Below are 23,878 nucleotides of genomic sequence, written 5' to 3' on the forward strand. Positions count from 1 at the left end.
GTTGGGTATGCTGACCCTCTTGATGCTCGAGGGAGTCACGGTCACCTTGATCTTGCTCCGTCTCATATATTTCATCCTTCGAGTGATATATGGAGACAAGAAGCCAACGTAAGAGCATTATCTGAATATCTAACTGGACTCAGTAAAACAAAAAGAAACAGAGAATACAAAAAGGGGGTTAAATTTTTAGCAAAGTTTTCATTAGCCTTTCAAAAGCTTTGAAGGTGCCTGTGATGACATGTTAATAGTTTTAACTGAAAGCCCATGCTGTCTTCAGGGAACTATGTTATAAATTCACAAATCTATGAATTAAGAATAAAAAATATCGCTTTTATTCAAAACACGGGAAGAGGCTGCTATCGTTCTGCCTGGCTAAATTTCGGAGCTTAGTCAATTGCCGTTATGCCATCAGGAGAAATAAGCAAAATGCTAGTACACAAGCACAATTGATATGATTGTTTTAATAAGTTTGTGATTTAGAGGACTTATTGATAAGGAGAGCCTTAAAGACATTATGTCTCTTTTGCATTGAATTTGTGTATACAATTGGTGTAAAACAATAAGGTATATAATGAAGAAGACACTGTTACAAAAACCTTTGTGTAGTTTTTAGACCTGTAGGGTCTTCATTTGTGAAGTACAAACTACCGTTATAATTTGAATTTATTTTTTTCGAACCTCGAAAAAATATATTAGTCTCTGACACAGTCCTTTTTAATTACTTTTTACAAAATATTGAATAATGTCTTCTATAATGTACATTATGTTCATAATGTGTTTTGTAATTTAAATTACACACAGATAACTGTTATTTCAAGAAACAAAACTTCCAAGTGTCTGAGCAAGACTATCTCTCATGCACTGTTTACGTGCATTATTTGAATTTTACATGATTTAACTATTTCACATTTTGAATATACAACCTGCCCACCATGCTCTAGGGTTTACAGATGTTTGGATGGTTTTCTGCTGATCTGCAAAAAGGACGATATGTCTTTAATTGTGTGATTGCTTGTTGTCACACTGATTTATATTTGAAAGAGAAGAAAAAAATCCGTATTACCTTCTGCTGTTCAGCATCATCAAGGTTAAGTGAGACCTCCGGGTCTGGCTGCTCACGGTCGCTTCGCTCTCGCTCGAAGTCTGCATGGTTAAGTGAGACCTCCGGATCTTGCTGCTCACGGTCTCTTCGCTCTCGCTCGAAGTCTGCATGGTTAAGTGAGACCTCTGGATCTTGCTGCTCACGGTCGCTTCGCTCTCGCTCGAAGTCTGTAACATCCTACATATATATAATTATATATATATAATATATATATATATATCAGAATCAAACAGAAATGTAATTCTCATAAAGAACTAAACGCAATTTTAATTATCTATAATTAGTACGAGTCACACACAATGCATCAAAACATATCTGGTTTCAATTCCGACACTATTTCCGTTTACATGTGAACGAAGTGTTGAAGATTTCTTGTTTAGTTCTTATGCTATCTGCATTAGTTTGTTCGCAAGAAGAAATCAATATTAGAAATATTAGTTCATTTCCATTGACTTAAGTTTTTGTTTGATTTTGATTACAACATAGAAACATTAGAAATAATCATATGTTGTGGTACAGTCTCTGAAGAATTAGAATAAATATTGACTGGCAATGTTTATCACATTCAAGTTCATGTATGCATGTGTATATTGAATAACGAGCTCCAAGCTTACTGTAAGTCACCATGACAATATTTTTTATGAGAAGTTCATGAAAATAACAATAGTATGTCAAGGTCTGTCTACTATGTCAAGTATGTGAAACCTCACGCGGAATTATTGGTGAACTGTTAGTATTTAGTTTCTTTTTGATATTTTTAAATTAAAGCTTAGACTTAACGTGCTAACTCTTACCTCCCAAGCTTTGCCATCGTGACAACTGCAAGGATCCTTTGCGACAAAATGTTCATAGCAGATCAGCTTCCAACATGTCATACATTCCTGGTAAACTTCACGAGTACATCCTCTATTACAACAGAACATAGGTAGGCCCTGTTGCAGTTCATACAACGACTCAGGAAATGCTTGACTTATATCCAAGAAAGTACCTAAAATGGAAAACAAGTTAACACTCGTTGCCGAATTCCAATCACTTTAACTTTTCATTTATATTTCCATTCAATTGATCAAATGCCTCTTTTTAGTAAAACAACTAATTACTTTGAATGATTCCAAACACATTATCAAATGTCAGTTGCCTTATTGCTCACTTGTGTTTTAAGGGGGCGTGGCTCATTTCCATTTTGGAGATGGCTTACTTCAAGTCTTCGACAACAGATTCATTTTCATGTTTTCACACTAATGAAATTATAACCTCTTCGCCCGATATGTTAGAGAGGACTTGTATGTTGTTTTATCTTACACTTTCAAATCAATATTCCCTTATGACCATGAATTAGGTAATTACGTAGAATGTGACAGCCAACATTGTTTTAACTAACTGTTACCAACTCATGGCTTAAGTAATACATAAAATTATATTTCACACAAATAATACCCCACCGTCGTTACCAAGAAAAATGGGGTAGCACTGGAAAATGACATATGCCACTTATTCATATTAATTCACTTCCAAAATTTTAATAAGATTTTGTTGTTGATATTATAACCATGTGATATTTATTTAACTGTAAGAACGTATACATGAATTCTGTATCGTGTCTGCTTTGCTATCCTGCTCCTTAATTCAGTTTCCGGACTGCATACAATAATAATTTTATTTCACTAGGGTTTGCAGACTTGACATCGAATGGATGGTCATAAATGGAATTTAACAAAATTGTAGATGAATTACCCGAATTTGTGTCGATTTTGTTTTCTTTTAAGACACATACTGTCATACAGTCCCATTTGTAAATGCAATAATATATAATTTCTATTCAAGCAACCTGACCAGTTAAATTCAAGCCATTTACATTTCTCTAATTCCCATAAACTCTGGCACATGCCCATAAAACGGCTGTGCGTTCTGCCAATAATAATTTCTTATCATATATATCCACTATTGATCTTTCATTCAGGCTATTCGCAAAGTATATGTTGGTTGACAATTCTTAATCTTAATTGAGTACCTTTTGGGGTCAATTCTGGTAGAGATGACTCATCTCCACCATCCTCGTCATTAGTATCTGTTCCCACCGCTTCCTCAATAGAGTCTCCAGAAAATTGCATGGGCTCAGTGGCCTGGTAAATGTGGTCCATTCCTTTAAAAAAATGTTACAGAAAACTCTAGCATTTAGTTCATGTTTCCTTTTCAACAAATTATGATAAAAGCAATTGGATAGGTTTCACAGTGCTAGCAATTTGTTATCATACGCACTGCTGCTAATTAAGGGGCTTTCGCAATCGGTCATGTGATCGCTTGCGATTGCTTGCGATCCTGTACAAAGTATACTATCAAGAAATAATGGCAATAGCGATCGCACAACCAATTGTGAAAGCCCCTTTCCCCAGACAAAAGGGGTAGCCATCGAAAAATTACATGTGCCACTTATTTCCTTTCATTGTCTTTCAAAATGTGAACAATATTTTGTTGGTGATATCATAACCATGTGATATTTATTCCAACTGTAAGAACGTATACATGAATTCTTTATCGTGTCTGCTTGGCTATCTTGCTCCTTAATTCAGTTTCCAGACTCCATACAATAATCACATTTATATCACTAGGGTTTGCAGATTTGACATCGAATGGATCATCATAAATGGAATCTAACAAAATTGTAGATGAATTACCCGAACTTGTGTCAATTATATTTTCTTGTCAAGACATATACTGTCATACAGGCCTATTTGTAAATGAAATAGATATATAATTTCTATTCAAGCAGCATGACAAGTTGAATTCAAGCCATTTACATTTATCTAATTCCCGGAACTCTGGCATATGCTTGTGAAACGGTTGTGCTTCTGTCAATAATAATTTCTGAACATCGTATATCCACTCTTAATCTCTCATTCAGGCTATTCGCAAGTTATATGTTGGTTAACATTTCTTAATCTTAATTGAGTACCTTTTGGGGTCAATTCTGGTAGAGGTGACTTATCTCCACCATCCTTGTCATTGGCTGTTCCCACTGATTTCTCAATTGAGTCTTCAGAAAGTTGCATGGGCTCAGTGGCCTGGTTAATGTCATCCATTCCTTTAAAAAAAATGTTACAGAAAACTCTAGCATTTAGTTCATGTTTCCTCTTAAGTATATTATAATACAAGCAATTGGATAGGTTTGACCAAGTGCTAGTCATTTGTTATCTATTATAATTATGTCACAGGAAGACTTTAGAATACGCAGTAGAATACTATAATGAACCTGTCCCTAAAAGTATTTTAAATAATGCAGATAAATTCTCACGCTCATTTAAATTTATGTGTGTGCTAATTTATATCTATATAAACACACTTTGTTCAGTCAATTCTGCCAAGGACAGCTCGTCAGCATTACGGTAGTTGGTTATGTTCATTTTTATCATATTTCATTGACCAGAATGACTCAAATCCAGACCTGCACTTTGTTGTGATCAACATCCATGGAAGATTTAAGCTAGGCAATTACAAATTGGTATAGTGCAATGTGTTTTAATTTTTATTTCAAATTTTCCTTTCCATACCTGGCTTAATCAATTCTGCTAGGGGCAAGTCGTCGTCGTCGTCACCACTGTCGTCTTTGTCACTACCATGTTGTCTGGGCTGGGTTATGTGGTTCTTTCCTGAAAGAGTATGCAACAAATCACTCGAAAACAATGGCAATTTTTAGAATGTTTTCTTCCAGCAAATCATAATACAAGCAGTTCGATAGGTTTGACCAAGCTCTAGTCTTTTATCATAATTATGCTCAGGAAGACTTTAGAATACGCAGTAGAATACTATAATGAACCTGTCCCTAAAAGTATTTTAAATAATGCAGATAAATTCTCACGTTCATTTAAATTTATGTGTGTGCTAATTTATATTTATATAAACACACTTTGTTCAGTCAATTCTGCCAAGGGCAGCTCGTCAGCATTACGGTAGTTGGTTATGTTCATTTTTATCATATTTCATTGACCAGAATGACTCAAATCCAGACCTGCACTTTGTTGTGATCAACATCCATGGAAGATTTAAGCTAGGCAATTACAAATTGGTATAGTGCAATGTGTTTTAATTTTTATTTCAAATTTTCCTTTCCATACCTGGCTTAATCAATTCTGCTAGGGGCAAGTCGTCGTCGTCGTCACCACTGTCGTCTTTGTCACTACCATGTTGTCTGGGCTGGGTTATGTGGTTCTTTCCTGAAAGAGTATGCAACAAATCACTCGAAAACAATGGCAATTTTTAGAATGTTTTCTTCCAGCAAATCATAATACAAGCAGTTCGATAGGTTTGACCAAGCTCTAGTCCTTTATCATAATTATGCTCTGGAAGAACTTCAGAATATGCAGTCAAAATAGTATAATGAACTTGTCCCTGATGTTAATGGAATTGAATATCTGTCAATGATTTTTTTTTTTTTTTTAAAGAGGGAAATTACAAGCACGTTACTCTCTACCACTTTACCGTAGCTGGGTTTTTTTTCTGTATATACCTGGCTTGATCAATACTGCTAGGGGCAAGTCATCGTTGTCGTCACTGCTGTCGTCTTTGTCACCACGATGAAGCACTGATTCATTCTTGGCATCGGTAGTAGAAAGTTCCTTAAGTGGGCCTTCGAAAAGTTGTCTGGGCTGGGCTGTGTGGTTCATTTCTGAAAGAGTATATCAGAAGAGAAGTGTGTAAATAAATATTGGCAGAGTAGCACAACGTTAACCAAGGTACACAGACCATACGTGTTCTAATTGTTCAGGAAATTATTGCACTCGGTCCTTACACATGTTATTGTTTGAACTATACAATTCTGGTTTTAACAATCAACTTTTTTGGATTCTTATTAAATTTCTTGTTCTACCATTTCAAATCTTATCTTTACTTAACACTGGCCGATGACTTTTGTTTTGAACATATTAATTGTAATACTCACTTTACTCTCCTTATCAAGCTGTGACAACATCTCAGTCTCAGCTAGTTGTATTTCAAATTATTACAATCACATCAACACACCGAAGGTGACTGAGATTAGTTCCATTAATATTGAATCCTTTGTTTTCGTTATCCTATCATTTTAAAGAAATACATTGGTTGATATGGGATGCCCCAATACAATCTCGCACAAATCATTACAAACCTTGTTGGGTTGAATTAGCACGAGGAGACTCCTCTTCTTTTTCAATGTAGGAGCTGGTACTTGGGGCTTCATCATCACTGCAGTCATCATCATAAATTTCCTCAGTGTCTATAATTGTCGCCTTCCAGATGTCCTTCCTCCTTTTACCACATTTCATTTCTATTGTATTCCCTGGTAGAGGAAGTCCGATACATTTCACCTCACTCAGTTTGACGACATTGCGGGATTTATCTCTTTTCCATTCCACATACATCAAGAGGTCAGTTTCAGGTCCAGGGTGAACACCACTGTCACCACTGACGTCTTTGTCACTACCATGTTGTCTGGGCTGGGTTATGTGGTTCTTTCCTGAAAGAGTATGCAACAAATCACTCGAAAACAATGACAATTTTTAGAATGTTTTCTTCCAGCAAATCATAACACAAGCAGTTCGATAGGTTTGACCAAGCTCTAGTCCTTTATCATAATTATGCTCTGGAAGAACTTCAGAATATGCAGTCAAAATAGTATAATGAACTTGTCCCTGATAATGTAGAGTTGTAAAAATGGAATTGAATATCCGTCAATGATTTTTTTTTTTTTTTTTTAAAGAGGGAAATTACAAGCACGTTACTCTCTACCACTTTACCGTAGCTGGGTTTTTTTTCTGTATATACCTGGCTTGATCAATACTGCTAGGGGCAAGTCATCGTTGTCGTCACTGCTGTCGTCTTTGTCACCACGATGAAGCACTGATTCATTCTTGGCATCGGTAGTAGAAAGTTCCTTAAGTGGGCCTTCGAAAAGTTGTCTGGGCTGGGCTGTGTGGTTCATTTCTGAAAGAGTATATCAGAAGAGAAGTGTGTAAATAAATATTGGCAGAGTAGCACAACGTTAACCAAGGTACACAGACCATACGTGTTCTAATTGTTCAGGAAATTATTGCACTCGGTCCTTACACATGTTATTGTTCGAACTATACAATTCTGGTTTTAACAATCAACTTTTTTGGATTCTTATTAAATTTCTTGTTCTACCATTTCAAATCTTATTTTTACTTAACACTGGCCGATGACTTTTGTTTTGAACATATTAATTGTAATACACACTTTACTCTCCTTATCAAGCTGTGACAACATCTCAGTCTCAGCTAGTTGTATTTCAAATTATGACAATCACATCAACACACCGAAGGTGACTGAGATTAGTTCCATTAATATTGAATCCTTTGTTTTCGTTATCCTATCATTTTAAAGAAATACATCGGTTGATATGGGATGCCCCAATACAATCTCGCACAAATCATTACAAACCTTGTTGGGTTGAATTAGCACGAGGAGACTCCTCTTCTTTTTCGATGTAGGAGCTGGTACTTGGGGCTTCATCATCACTGCAGTCATCATCATAAATTTCCTCAGTGTCTATAATTGTCGCCTTCCAGATGTCCTTCCTCCTTTTACCACATTTCATTTCTATTGTATTCCCTGGTAGAGGAAGTCCGATACATTTCACCTCACTCAGTTTGACGACATTGCGGGATTTATCTCTTTTCCATTCCACATACATCAAGAGGTCAGTTTCAGGTCCAGGGTGAACACCACTGTCACCACTGACGTCTTTGTCACTACCATGTTGTCTGGGCTGGGTTATGTGGTTCTTTCCTGAAAGAGTATGCAACAAATCACTAAAAACACACAGGCAATTTTTAGAATGTTTTGTTTCAGCAAATTATAATACAAGCAGTTCGACAGGTTTGACCAAGCTCTAGTCCTTTATTTTAATCATGCTCAGGAAGACTTTAGAATATGCAGTAATAATGGTATAATGAACTTGTCCCTGATAATGTAGATTAAATGAACTTTCAATTTCACGCTCACTTATTTCTACATAAGTGCTAATTTATGTATATTACACACCCTGTTTAGTAAATTCTACCAAAGGGCAACTCATCAGCATTACGGAAGTTGGCTATGTTTATTTATACATTAAATTTTAATTGACGAGATCGACTCCAATCCTGCAATTCGTTGTAATCAACATACCTTGAAGAATTAAGATAGGTAATTTAAAAATGGAATTGCATATCTGTCAATGATTTTTTTTTTTTTTTTTTTTTTAAAGAGGGAATTTACAAACACGTTACTCTCTACCACTTTACCGTAGCTGGGTTTTTTTCTGTATATACCTGGCTTAATCAATACTGCTAGGGGCAAGTCATCGTCGTCGTCACTGCTGTCGTCTTTGTCACCACGATGAAGCACTGATTCATTCTTGGCATCGGTAGTACAAGGTTCCCTAAGTGGGCCTTCGAAAAGTTGGCTGGGCTGGGCTGTGTGGTTCATTTCTGAAAGAATATGCAATAAATCACTAAAAACACTGGCAATATTTAGAATGTTTTCTCTCAGCAAGTTATAATACAAGCAGTTTGATAGGTTTCACCAAGCTCTAGTCCTTTATTATAATTATGCTCAGGCAGACTTGAGAATGTGCAAGTAAAAATAGCGGGATTTATTACTTTTCCATTCAACATACATCAACAAGTCAGTTTCAGGTCCAGGGTGAACTGGATGAGTGAAACATACAAGTATTTGAGTACTTTTAGAGTACGGTAATTGGGTTAATAGTTTCTGCCAAACTTCATTTCAGTTATTTGCTCTAAAATTAATAGATATTAATCTGCATTCATGCCAAGGAATAAACACATAGATATTCCGTTTAACTTTAAATTACATTTAGCCACTTAGCTGCATACTAAAGTACATCACAAATGTTATAAATATTACAAAATTATTACAAATTAAAAGACGGAGCGAATAGCATTCTTATACATCATGACATGGAAATGTCATATAACATTCCCCTCCCCTAACATTTGAAATTGAATATATCTGGCAACAAACGATGGATCAATTTTAAATGGCATTTTCACCCTTACCATCAGACTTGTTCTCCAGAGGCCCTTCCATGCTGACGTCTATATGATTGTACTGTGAGGCTTCCAGTAACAGTTAAATGGTGTCCTAAAATGATTTAAGAGGATACAGATACAGAAGATTTACATATATTTGATATTTTATATGGAATTCACGAGCCCACTGTAAATCTGAAAATGGTATAGATCTAAGGGTTGTCCAAAAGGTCAAGTAAAGAGGGTAGTTTTCAGGGCAGCTGGACATGTCATGTACGCAACGTGAATACTGAAAACGGTATGAAATTCAGTCATAATGGCTGTCCAAAAAATTGTATATTTTTGTGCTGTTACGTACTTACGGTCCACTCCAGTGTCATTTTTTGTTTTGTTAAATGCAAATGGACAAATGGATGGGTTTACGCAATGCAAATGACGTTTTTTTAGAAAAATAGAATGGTGTTCCACGTCTAGATAGAGATCTAGACAAACTCAAACTACAGTAGATCTAAAGACTTAGCATATTATTGAGGTAGTGGCTATTCTTGCGACGAGTCATCGCTCGCACAGCCACTGACTTAGCCACAGTCGGTATTTTGTGTATCGCGAGATAGCTAGCGATAGACGAGTCTACTTGTCTAGTCTCTAGTAGAGGCATAGATCAATCTACTCGTGAAATAGGCCCCATCACTACAAATACATATGATATGGGACCTTACATGCTGATCGATCATAACTCTCTATATCAAATTACTGATCGCGCTCAGAACCAACAGATGTGAATTGTACAGACTACAGCTAGGGCCTACAGGATTTATACGGCAGTGGGGCTGGTGAGCACAGTATCATAGATCTACTCGTGTTTACGACCCCACCAAACGGCGTTTGCGCGCTTACCACATTGGTGGGGCTGATATCCACCGTGCATCTTTTATATAACCCTAAACCTAACCTATCAATATGTCGCGATTTCCTTAACCCTCGGCCTTGAATCAGTCTCCTACATGTATATCAGGATTTCCCCAACCCTACCTAGGCCGTGAGTCTGCCTCCTTATCGCGATCTTCCTAACCCTAGGCCGTGAATCTGTCTCTTATATCGCGATGATCGATTCAAGTAATGGGGCCGGAAACACGATTTTGCCTCTCTAACGTTAGAATCTAGAAATATTACCTAACGCTAGATCTAGATTTTACACAAAATAATGAATGGGGCTATGCGAGTGACGTGACAATGTAGGACTTAAGTTCGAAGCCGATATCGACCCTACCCGTGATCCGATCTCGCTCAAAATTTGGAAGACTGACTTGATGTTTGAGAACATTTCCTGCGAGTGTAACTTATTTAGATCTAGATCTAACCACTAGTGTTAGGTCTATCTAGAGTCGAGCCTCTAAATGTTAGGTCTAGAAATTTCGTGAAATTCTACTCGGGAGAACATATATTATGAGCATGGATACGAAACTAAATTAGCGCCCAAACTAACATCTAGATCTAGGGTCTATACATATCTATACATATCTATATTCTATAATATTAAAATTATAGACCAGATCTAACTTTAGTCTCAGACTAGATTATAGTCTAGGTCTATCTAACTACTTACTAACTTAGATCTAGATCGAGGTCCAGCAAATCTAAATTGTAAGTAATCCTATGAGAATCATGCTGCTAATTCTACAAAAAAAAAACCCAACAGCAATTAAAATAGTGTTAACATAAAGTCGTCTAACTTAATTAGATCGGCATTATCGTGAAATAAGTCCCCAGTCCATTCACTGCCGTTTATTTCGTCAGTGCTGTTGCCCGTTACCCTCTCCCATCGACTTTGTATACGGAGCGAGCGCACGAGCGAGGTGAGTGGTGGCTGATTTCACGATTTGGCCCTTAGATCGATCTAGATCTACTAAGGTTTATCCTTACCATTTTTCCGATTCGTCTGAACTCTGACGTTCGTCGTCGATCACGGGTAGATCTACGGAGTATGAGATAGTTGACGTCCTTCAATTCAGCAGTCCAATGCAATTAATGATATCATATTGAAGTCAATTTTAATACCGGTAGACTCTGCGTACTAACCGTACCCATTATGCATACTGTACATGTACATGGCATATTGAGCATGCAGCCGATGCGCTAGCTCATCTCAGGCGGCGCGCGCGCGCGCGTCAGTACAGTTAGAACGACGATAACGCCTTTTCACTTGTCAGGACGCATTGCAAGCGAAATTACGAGAAAGCGTTATGTGGTTGTGCATGAACGATAACCCCTTTATGCTTCTCGTACCATGCTTTAGGCAAGAGAAGCGAAAGAGCGCATTCACGTTAACCCCTTTTTGCTACCACAAAGACGTGCATACGGCACGTTATCGCCTTTTTCTTTTGGGATTTTTTACAAAATTAGATCGAATTTGACATATCTGTTGATATGAAAATGTAGCTCATGCCATCTGCTTTCGAATGACAAATTTTTATTTTCTTGGAAAATTTGAGCCCGAAGGTGCGCTAACCCCTTTTTCCATTGAGCCGACGATCTGAAAGGTTTACTTTTGCGGAGGAAAGCCCTAAAGTTCTCGAATCGCCGTCACACACTGCTTTTGTTTTCGTTCTACTCACCGTGTGAATCGTGTGCAAAAGCTATCGAACAGACTCTGATATACATGAGAAATTATTTGCCTCACGTTACCTTGATATTAGGATTCATACGGACATTTAAGAAGGAGAGTAGGCCTAAGCAATCTATCAAGCGGCTTGAAGAGAAATACCACAATTTCGGAGTGATGGATATGCCAGAGCGAGAACGGCGATCACCGCGACAGCTCTTCGTTATAAGACGTTACATGTCCCGTGGACTCATCGAACAAATCCAGCGGCTTTGTAAACCCTGACTACAGCATGTATAAAATACCTTCTACTCGAATCCAATCATCAGATCACTGTTTATTCCTCGATCCTAAATAGCTTTATAGATAAATGTATCTTTCCATTCCCTTACCAGGCTATTGTGTAGTGTGTTGTAGCTTCATGGTATATGTAATTCTAGTTATGTTTATGATATATTGTAACCCATACAAACGTCTTATTGTTTTCGAAAATGACAAAAAACACCAAAGAAAAAAATCCATTTGTGATACACATTTCAGGCAGAAAACTCTGAATAGTATAGATTTGAATATAATTTGTAAACAGAAGAATGATAATCCGGATATTGTTTATGTTATGACTGCTAATGTTCTCTTATAATATTAATGATGACATGATCGTCGTTTTATCATCTTTTGATTCTTATATTATGTACACTTTGATACTATCAACAGCAATACCAAGACGCTACGGTGATGTATAATGTCATAATACTATTTGATATATTCTTGCCTTAGCGTTGTTATGAAATGTAGAAAGGCTTTAAACATATTTTAATCACTGCTGTTGAATGGCCTAGTAATAGTAATAAGAAGAATGATTAAAGTTGTTGAAACTTCTAGAATCATGTCGCTAAATAATAATGTTATGCCATTATGCATCTTCTACGCTAACACTCTTGTAACAACGTACTTTAGATTAGCATTTTGCCATGTTGCTGTCGATACAAATTAGTACATGAAATTTGTACATATTAACCGACATGACCATAACACTTAATGTGGAACAATGTCCTCGTACCTAAAACTTTGCTATAATTGTGAATGAGTCAGATGACAGAACTGAAATGTATAAGCTAAATGCAGAAATCGGACGATGACATACAACTAATTGCAGAACACAGTGCTTTTTATAGCGCATATCATTACCGTAGTGTCTCTATGCGCTTTAAGGGAGAGGGATGAAAGTAGAAAGAGGATATGTAGTGTTCAATGTACCATAGATGCAAACCCAAACTCATTCATAATATTTCTTTAAACAAAAATGTCTTGAGAGCAGTTTTAAACTTTAACACTGTGGGATAACATGGAACAGCGTTCCACAGTGTGGGAGCAGCATGAGCAAAAGATCGCTCACCATAAAACTTTGTTTTGATAGCAGGACATTGGGGAAGATTTTTCTGAGTTGATCTTAGATTACGAGAGGGAGCGTACCTTACCAAGAACTTACCGAGATATTCTGGTGCCATTGAATGCCGGCACTGATAAGTCAGTAACAGTATCTTAACAACTATACGTGACTGAACAGAGAGCCAATATAGCTGCTTCAAAATGGGGGTTATGTGAAAATTCTTCTTCGTTCTTTGTTAACAATATACGTTGGTGGATAGTATTCTGTGAATAGTTGTACATTGTATATAGTAAATGAGGAAAATGGAGCGAGGAAAGTATATAGCCAAGGTCTCCCATAAACCAAATACCAGAATGATGATGTTGATTATAGATGTATTATATATTTTTATGTCATTTTGTACGCAATATGTTTCTCTGTATATTGCTTTGACAAACTTGAGGGGAGCGCATATCACAAGTCTTGTATCTTAGTTTCCCCTCTATTTTCAACATTATTTAGTAAATATTGTTCATTTCTGCTTTACAACCTTTTATATTGTAAGATTATGCTGTATTTTGAAATATACAATTGTATATTTTTTCAGCATATGTTTTGTACATTATCTTTTATTGAAAATGAAAATGAATAAATGAAAAGAAAAGAAATGAAATGAAATAAAATGAAAGCAGCATGCCAATGTCCTCATTGCCTTTTTAGAACAGTACTCTTTAAAGCTAGTATTGTATGGTATTGTGGCCCACGGACAATTTTCTCAACCCTTGTGAGCTAACAAAATACTACACTTATTTCATAGATTACCGGTACAGTACACGCACACACACACACACACACACACACACACACACACACACACTATATATATATATATATATATATATATATATATATATATATATATATGTGTGTGTGTGTGTGTGTGTGTGTGTGTGTGTGTATATACCATAGAAGTAAAAGAACATATCGCTCAGTTTCGGAAGTTAACCCAAACGCTGATATCTTCTCATTGCAACGTATGCATAATATAACATGAGTGCATAATAGCACTTCAGTGTCATTATTATCAATAATGGAGTCATGTACATATAGGTGTTCACTATTATGTACGTTTCCAAGCACGGTTGTGAGACGTTAATACTTCTTACATTAAGAATCTATAATACAACGTTTATATATAATGATTATATATATATATATATATATATATATATATATATATATATCAATCATTTATACATATACACATAGATTGTATATGTATATGATTACAAACTTAAAATCAATTTGCTTTGATGTGATTCCCGCCAACTCGGCCAAATAGGCTCTGTGTCATTGTGGTGCTCAATTAGCTGGTACAGTGTATAGCGCATTTAAGATCGGACACTATTTGCACGATAATCTTTTAGCCGAATGATATTTATGATGGCTCATGCAAAATAGATCATTCTTTCAATTACTGCTGGACGAGGCTGACTATAGATCCGTTACTTTACTGGCCAAAGACAGACACGTGTAATGTAGCTGTGCATTATGTCTAATTATGTTCCAAAATATATAATGGGAGTATTTGAGTGTGTGTCAGAAATCTTTCTTGGTATACATTACTCGTATGGGTATTGTGACGGGAAGTGTGCGAATTTAAAGTGAAAATAAGGAACGAGCACGAACAGTGGCATTTATCATTACAGCTAAATTCGAGTTTTCCTCCGGACCATCTATCAAGTTAAGCACAATATTATTTATCTTTTCGTCTTCACTTTGTACTGTATGCTGATTTATATTTGTTTTTGGAATAAAATCAGACAAATTAACATATTTCTTCATTCGTCCTTTCAGGTTCTAAACACAGATCAATATGTTTACATACATGGTTTACGTAAATATCACGTGTAGGTCTCTTTATATTGGAATTTTATACTGATTTGTGATATCACACTGCTGTGACCATAAATATTGTCATAGAGCTCTCATCTACATAGTGACAGATTAGATTCGTCATAATTATCTTCGAACATTATAACTTCTGAGGGGATTGCGCAACTTTCCTATAAAAACTGAACTCAGTGTGCCAGTATTCTGGCTGCATTCTTTCTGAATCCACATGTATGATTGTTTTGGGGAATTTTGTGCTATAAAGAAGTGCAAGCGAACTTTATGTGAGAATTCATTAAAAAAAAATCTCGTTAACTTATAGAATGACTCATTATCGGCTGGCACGGAGAGCATATTATGCACAGCTGAGCATACACAAAGACACTTACACAAAACTGCACGGTACAGCATTACACACACTTTTTTTATTCACTTTGCCCAAGTATTGTTTCTTTGTGTTCGCCATGTATATCATATTCCATTGCAAGTGGACAGGGTATGTTTCAATTTCAAAAGCGATCTTTCGTAATCACAATATCGAGTCATCATAAAACCACAATGCTCTGGAATTCACAGAATGAAAAAAACAACAACTAAGGTCTTGCTCTGTGAAAATCTAGAATATTCCTCACGGTGGGGGGACATTTGGAAGTATCTTCCAAAGAGTTTGTGGATTGAAAATCGTTTTGCTATCTTTTCTATGCTAAAACTTTGGGCAGGTTTAAACATGAGACCAGTCACACTTGGCTATACAAATGGCATAACTGGCTTGGGACTATAACTTCTACTCGGTTCCATTATTGTTTCTTAACAGTGTCATTATAAGACGGAGATTATAAATGTTATCATCTTGATATGCCTATGCTTTGTTCCTATTAAAATCGCTGGATCTGAAGCCACGCAATGATCTTTCATTTTATAGACGCTTTTTAGTTATCGTACAAAATCGTTTTAATTCAGTATCGGTAGGCAGGCGCGCCGGAAGCAGTTTTGGATTGGGGGGGGGGGGCAAACATTGGAGGGGGCTCAAGATTAGACCATGCATATGTTACACAATATACACATACACACACACACACACACACACACACGCACACACATCTATTATATATATATATATATATATATATATATATATATATATATATATATATAAAGTGGCGTATACGGTTGGTCGAAACATGGGGGGAACCATAAAGTAATTTTGACGGTCTGTATGCTTGTGCGTGTGTGCGTGAGCAATAATGGGACTACAATATACGTTACGGAATGTGATACATTGAACAACGCAGTCATTGAGGAACATTGTAAGTTTTCCTTACATGGATTATGGAATGACGGTGTGAAACGATCGACAAATTATATACTGTGCAGCAACATAAGGTGAATGGCATAACAATAAAATGCGAGCGAGCGAAGCGAGCGAGCTTGAAAATTTAGATATTCTACAGTTTCAAAACTGGGGTTTGTAACTATATCTTTCACTTTGGAAATTAAGGGGGGGGGGCATCGGCCGCAACTGCTGGCAATTACTGGCAGCAACGTTAGGAGAGTGGCATAACGATTCAATGCGAGCGAGCGAAGCGAAACCCTACAAACTGGAAAACTGGAGTGTTAATTGTAGCTATAATATATTTCGCTTTGGAAATAAATGGGTTCGCATCGGGCGCAACTGCTGGCAATTATTGGCAGCAACATTAGGAGAATGGCATAACGATTCAATGCGAGCGACCGAAGCGAGCAAGCTTGAAAATTTTGACATTCTACAGTCCCAAAACTGGGGTTTGTAACTATATCTTTCACTTTGGAAATTAATGGGGCGGCGCATCGGGCGCAACTGCTGGCAATTACTGGCAGCAACATTAGGAGAATGGCATAACGATTCAATGCGAGCGAGCTTGAGAATTTTGACATTTTACAGTCCCAAAACTCCCGTTTGTAGCTATATCTTTCGCTTTGGAAATTAAGGGGGGGGGGGCATCGGCCGCAACTGCTGGCAATTACTGGCAGCAACGTTAGGAGAGTGGCATAACGATTCAATGCGAGCGAGCGAAGCGAGCGAGCTTGAAAATTTTGACACGTTACAGTCCCCAAACTCCCGTTTGTAACTATACCTTTCGCTTTGGAAATTAAGGGGGGGGGGGGCATCGGGCGCAACTGCTGGCAATTACTGGCAGCAACATTAGGAGAATGGCATAACGATTCAATGCGAGCGAGCGAAGCGAGCGAGCTTGAAAATTTTGACATTTTACAGTCCCAAAACTCCCGTTTGTAGCTATATTCATCTTTCGCTTTGGAAATTAAGGGGTGGGGGCATCGGGTGCAACTACTCGCAATTACTGTCAGCAACATTAGGAGAATGGCATAACGATTCAATGCGAGCGAGCGAAGCGAGCGAGCTTGAAAATTTTGAAATTCTAGAGTCCAACAACTGCCGTCGTAGCTATGTTTTTCGCTTTAGAAATTAAGGGGGAGGCGCACCGGACTCAACTGCTGGATGCGAGCGAGCGAGGCGAGCGAGCTTGAAAATTTTGACATTTTACAGTCCAAAAGCTGCAGTTTGTAGCAATATTTTTTCCCTTTTATTCATATATTTTTATATGCATATTTATTTTATTTTCTTTGTTTATTCATTTATTTTTGTTATTATTATTTTATTTCATTTTTATTTCATTTTATTTTATTTTATTCTATTTATATTATTTTTTTTTTTGGGGGGGGGGCTTTTTGGGGGGGCAAAAATGCGTTTTGCCCCCTCACTTTTTGGATGGGGGGGGGGGGGGGGTCCGCCCCCCGCCCCCCCCCCCCCCCTGCCCCCCCACTTCCGGCGCCTATGTCGGTAGGCTGATTTCACCTTTTCTTCTCGGAGAGAAAAACGCTGCAGTATATAGCGTACTACATGTACTGTAATCATATTGTAATGCTACATGATGCTTTGTACAGAAATCTTTGTTTCTATGTCGATAGAAATATCATATCAACCTTTGGACACACTTGGCATTGCAGGTAGAAAGTCAGTTAGAGGGTAAGGTAAGCTCCGTCCTTTTTGCGACACAGACAAAACATTACACATATTATGAACAGCATAACGCAATGCCCATCATCGCGTTCTGAATGTTGCGAAATCTGTGACCCTGTGTATCTAATATTGCGTTCCCAGAGTGGGTATTCCCCACGAACGTGCTGGACTGCGTAAGGCGGCCAGTCGACATGGTAAGCATGTCGTGAAATCGGGGGGGGGGGGGGGGGGGGGGGGTGGGGTCACAATGGCACGATTCATAACATCACTGAATTGCGAGGAAACTGTCTCTGCAATTACCACGGGAAGTCCAAGATTCGCTGTGTCTTTTCGATTAATCTCCGACATTCATACACCATTTCTTCTTCGGCAGCTCACTGGTTCATTGATATTTCCTCACAGGATGAGCTTGTATTTCGCTGCAAAAGTAGAAAATATCGCAGCGTCAGGAGTGTTGGCAAAAGTCATACATGCACACCATTTGAACTGAACGCATACCAGCGGATTTGCTGAGAGAAATGAATGTGGATTATCGACATAGTTTACGACTTACTGTGGTAACGTCTATTGGAAAGTAAAAAGAAGGGAGTGATTCTGATGTCGCGTTTCAAGTTCCTGCAAGTGTTTAGAGTCAGATTTTTATGGTAACCTAACGGCAGAAATTATTTCACATTGTAGGCCTACTACTTTCTCTACTTTCTTGACACCAAAATAAGATTGGTATCCCAAGGAGCGATCCCCTAGCAATCATTCAGTGTCTTCTTTTGTTGCCATGGCTTCGACGGCATCCATGGAAGAAGCATTAGAGTATTTTAAACGTCTTTATCTGACTTTCAAGGATGAGATAGCTGTCCGATCGCCAAATCGGAAGCAGTTTGCCGCATTTTCGCTCGACCTGGCCGGATTGTATCCAGACCGACCGATCTTCCGCGGCCAGGAGTTCGGCGACGGAGGACTGCTGTCGTGGGACTTTGCCGTGGCGACCTGCAGCCGGAGTCGCCACGGGCAGGTGGAACACGCCGAGCAGCGCATCCTCTGCCACCTGATCTCCAACCTGGAGGACATGGCCTACCTAAACGACGCCGACCACACCCTGCTCCTGTTCAGCTTCTACTCACCATGCGAGGAGTGCAGCATCTTCATCGAGCAGCTCTTGCGAGGTCTCCGCAAAACGCTGCCGAGGATGACCACCATACTTGGATACGTGGAGATGTACGTCGGCAAGGAGGACCGAAAGTTGACCAGCGAAGCGACGTCGTCGATGGACACCCTTGGGACGCTTTATAAGCTCAAGGAACAGTTTTCTAAGTTTGACGTGCTCGAGATTCCCAATGTTGTGCATCAAGATTCATTCATTGGAAAGCTGTACGTCAAAGACGACTAATTGACAAAAACTCCATGACGGAGTGTATAGTATTCCCAACAAAATTTCGACACGTACGCTTTGATACTAGTAGTCTTTTCCATACGTCATAATAATTGTGTATTTTACATACGAATGTGAGCAATGATCACTTTCAAAGTTCTGTTGAATGTCCAACAATCGTTCGTTTGTTACCAGGCTCAAATCGTAAAATTGTGCGTCGTTACGTTCTGTTAAACAAACGACAGAGCCTTTCCACAATCATGATTATTCTGTAAACATATTATTTCAGGGTGCACATGATTTGCGGCAGAGGATGCTCTTACAAAAATTTAGAAAATTGATATGCTCGCTTTGGTATAAAATGCTGATTTTCTATATCCAGTGATATACCCGTCAATTAAACTGGCAAACAATTAAACAAAGAAGACAATATCTGAGGTATCTCATTATGTACAAAATAATAATAATATGGTATACCAGTGTATTCAAAAGAAATTGCTTTTCGTAATGTCCATTTGCCGGGAACTCGCTATTGCCCATCGAAAATCAAAACGCCCCGTATATGAATATTATAAGAGATCTTTACATTATCAAAGGTCAAACCGCTGGAATGTTACCTCATAGTATGCAAGTTTCATCACCTGTTCCTGTATTTAAGAAGCAAACTTGTAGAAGTTTGTCTCTTAATTTTTGAATTGGATGGTGATTTTCTTTAAAAAAGCAAACAAACAAAAATAAGGACAAAACATAGTGCAATATATTTATTTCTGTGACACCAGATACTGGCAACTCATTTATTTTGTTGTTTTTGTATATGCTCATTATATCTTTTTTCTCTCTATCTCAATCTTGTTAAACATTCTTTATCTTTGTTATCTGGTATATATACACGTACTTTTGTTTGATTGTAATTTTGTGAATTTTAATGTATGTTTTTGTATCTTTTTTTATAGTGCAAGGCCCCTTGATGGAGTGTTTTTTTTTTTTTTTTTTGGTGGTCCAACTGAAAGGACTACCCTGTTGAAAAGAAACGGAAATAAATAACACGTTTTTGGCCTGTTCTAAAAGAAATATGTATTTTCAAGGGGAAAATGAATAATTGCAGTTTGTCAATTACAAACTATGAAAGATTATAATTAAAGTGGCGTTAGGGTCACATGAACTAAACCACTTCAAGATGCTTGCCAGCTAAGTCGATAGGGTCATCCATTTTTACTTGTGCAATTGGAGAGTGTACTAGAGTATGAGAAATCTCCATGTAACTTCTGATATTTTTTTTCCTGCTGTTTTTTTAAATGGAACAGGATCAATCAATATCATAAGACACTTTGATATCCCCATCCCTTGCTGACAATATATTACAGCTCCTAACCATCTTCTTTGTAGCTTTGCACAACGTGAAAGGCACTAAAATTGTACTTTTTTTTCATTTTTGTTCACACTGTTCCTTTCCACCAGGGATGAAGGTTAATGTCATAAGGGTACTATGCAATACAACTTAATTTTAGTTGGCCAAGGTTAGTGGGATGACGATGTACATATCCATGTATATATACATATAGGCTTACATACATATCCTATGTATGTATATACAGATATACAAATGCATTATATGATATGTATACTTGTATATCTATCTTTTTTTGAAAGCTGTTTACTCATCACTAATTTTTCTTAAAACCACAATAACGCATTTCTGTGAAACTTTCAATACATGCTTTCCTTTTTTATACCTTTCTACCTTTTATACATTTTTATACCTACTTTTCTCATATGTATAGAAACATCTAATATATAATAACGAGTTTCCTACCTAAAGTGCAATTTTGGTTCCCTTATTTTGTATAAAACTATATCAGCAGAGCACTATAGAGCATAGCTCAAATTGTTGGAAATTTTGATGTACTCGAATCTTACATCTATTGAGCACAGGAGTTCTGACATAATGTGCAACACCAGTCTCTAAATTGCAACTGATTGCCAAATTGCTGTTCATCGACGTAAAAATCATTCAATGTTTCATTCAATGTATAATAGCCGCGATCAAAAATCATGGGGCATACATACCCGGGTGGGATAGCTGAATATTGCAAATAACTAGATTTACGTTGAGATTTCTGATGTCTTCACTCTATTAACTGACCTTAGCTCTGAGAAAGAGTAGAAATTTTCAAAAACAAAAATACATGAATGTTTCAAGAGGTAGCAGTTCGGACTGTCACGTTTATAGAAAATCTTGGATATTTCTTAGGTATGTTGGAACAAACTCTGCCTAGCAGTCTGGCATTAACCCCTCCGATCCCCCCCCCCAAATAAAAAAACAAAAAACAAAAAACAACAAAACCAAAAACAACTAGAAATGTCGCTATGGCGACTGGTATGCCTCCGCCATAATGTATGATTCTCCTATAGGTCTATAGTACGTCTTGACAATGTGTGATAACAGTTTCATCTAATTGGCAAAATACTAAAATGACATGTTATAAGTGTTCACTTTCCTTGAAATAGGTTTATTTGGATAAATGGCTACATTTTTTTAAGAGAGCATGTATTTGGGGATTTGAGGACTTACGACCTTTGTATAAGTCTATGCATTGAGTACTTTTCAAGGTATAGAGAAAAAGTGTAATATCTGTATTAAATAGTAAATTGTTAGCATTTTGACCTGGCCTTCGACCCTTGACCTTTGAGCCAATGACCTTAGAATTCCCAAGAGAATCACTATCAGACAAAACATGCATGAATATTAGTTTCATGATACCTAGAGCCACTTCCAAGATTTACAGGATGAAGTGAAATTTAGCACACTTAACTTTTGACCTTTTGACCTTGGACCTTTTTTGGCCAAAAACTTCCCAAAGAATCTCTAATGGCTAATACATGTATTCACTAAGTTTCAAGGATCCTGCAGGCATCGCAAATATGGAAAAAGTGAAATTTTCATTTCAAGTGAGTTGACCCTGACCTTTGACCCCTGATCGTTGACCTCGTGAACCCAAAGCTTCCTAGATAATCACTGCCAGTCAGCATATGCATATGTACTATGTTCCATGAAGAAACCTTGAACCATCTCTGAGATATGGAGAAAAAAAGTGACATTTTAACATTTTCACTTGACCTTTGACCTTTGAACTTTGACCTCATGACCCAAAACTCTCACTAGAGATCTCTATTGGGTAATACATGTATATACTAAGTTTCATGAAAATACCTTCAGGCATTGCATAGATATGGAGGAAATAGTGAAATTTTGAGCATTTGACCTTGACCTCTGACCTTTGACCTTCAGCATCTGCGCCCAAAAGTTGATAGGCACAACTTCACCCCTCATACATACACCTGCCAAGTTCCATTGGGATACCTCATACAGTTGTTCAGTTATATTGTCCACAAATTTGATTACGTAAGGACGGACGGAAGGACGGACGGACAACCCGAAAACGTAATGCCTCCGGCGACATTGCGTGGCGGAGGCATAAAAACTGAAGACTGTGCATGGATGATATACACTTGCCAGTATGGATACACATACAAATATGAGTGAAAGTTCCGTTTGTAGAATTATTTTTGGTAGCTATTTTTGGTATGTATTTTTGGTATGTATTTTTGGTATCTATTTCCCCTTTTCAAGGGACGTATGGTGACTGTATGACGATACATCATGGATGTGTACATCTTGTTTCTGTTTTTGCCTTTTTTTCAGTCATTGACAGCTAACTTCACATCTTTGGAGATGTTAGTCATTTTCATTGTAGTCACAAAGAAAACGCCAAAATAAATATTTTCAACAAAAGCCCCCATTGTGGAAAACTTCTAAAAATCATTAGTGTGCTCATTACAAGAATGCACTACTTAGTACAGTGCACTCCTGTTATAACGAAATGCTTGGGACCGGCAGTTTTCTTTCGTTATAACGAAATTTCGTTATAACCGAACAAATACAATATATAACGAAAACAAGGAACCACGTATTATGTTTGCTGAATACTCATCATACACTGCAAAGCTGTGTGAAATGTGATGGGATAACTGTATTACAATAATAAACGCAAGTTCCCCTCAGAAACTGTGTGTGACACAAGGAGCGAACACACAGTGGTGTGAAGCGTTCACCCATGCAAAGACGCTATAAATGCTTGTTCCGCTACGTATTTTCGAAAGCAATTCGCATTTCGTTATAACGGGGCACATTTCTTTTGTTTTTCTTTGTCTGTGGTGCTCTGAAAAGACTTTGCTATAATGGAAATTTCGCTATAACCGTGTTCGTTATAAGCGAATTTTGTACCATAGACTTTAATGGTGATAATTTTGGGACCAGAAGATTTACTTCGTTATAACGAAATTTCGTTATAACCGTGTTCGTTGTAACGGGAGTGCACTGTACACTCAGTAAATGTACCTGAAATACAGTCGAATATAAGTATCACTTCAGAAATCTGTATGCGTTGAATAACATGGCAAAAGCGCACATATACACATTACAAATGAGCCTCTATGTAA

The 23,878-nt window shown here is 37.4% G+C and overlaps 3 protein-coding genes across 3 annotated transcripts; 1 reads left to right on the forward strand and 2 right to left on the reverse strand.

The window, feature by feature from the left end:
* Positions 1–766: 766 nt before the first annotated feature.
* On the reverse strand, positions 767–4,821 carry LOC139724292 (uncharacterized). The gene is made up of 5 exons (XM_071635437.1): positions 4,651–4,821; positions 4,056–4,184; positions 3,114–3,245; positions 1,897–2,090; positions 767–1,279 (listed from the first exon to the last, which is right to left on the reverse strand). Exons 2-5 carry the CDS (start codon positions 4,180–4,182, stop codon positions 1,019–1,021), a joined length of 714 nt encoding a protein of 237 aa, XP_071491538.1. The 5' UTR covers positions 4,183–4,184; positions 4,651–4,821; the 3' UTR covers positions 767–1,018.
* Positions 4,822–6,866: 2,045 nt separating this feature from the next.
* LOC139724263 (uncharacterized) lies at positions 6,867–10,330 on the reverse strand. The gene is made up of 4 exons (XM_071635405.1): positions 9,157–10,330; positions 8,407–8,565; positions 7,535–7,882; positions 6,867–7,057 (listed from the first exon to the last, which is right to left on the reverse strand). The coding sequence occupies exons 1-4, from the start codon at positions 9,185–9,187 to the stop codon at positions 6,867–6,869; spliced, it is 729 nt and encodes a 242-aa protein (XP_071491506.1). The 5' UTR covers positions 9,188–10,330.
* An 8,454-nt stretch (positions 10,331–18,784) lies between these two features.
* LOC139724265 (uncharacterized) lies at positions 18,785–19,396 on the forward strand. The gene has a single exon (XM_071635406.1). The coding sequence runs from the start codon at positions 18,785–18,787 to the stop codon at positions 19,394–19,396; it is 612 nt and encodes a 203-aa protein (XP_071491507.1).
* Positions 19,397–23,878: the final 4,482 nt, after the last annotated feature.

The sequence above is a fragment of the Diadema antillarum genome, unplaced genomic scaffold, assembly GCF_040938485.1.
Source record: "Diadema antillarum isolate AM-2024a unplaced genomic scaffold, OU_Dant_1.0 scf00000210, whole genome shotgun sequence".
Taxonomy (NCBI): Eukaryota; Metazoa; Echinodermata; class Echinoidea; order Diadematoida; family Diadematidae; genus Diadema; species Diadema antillarum.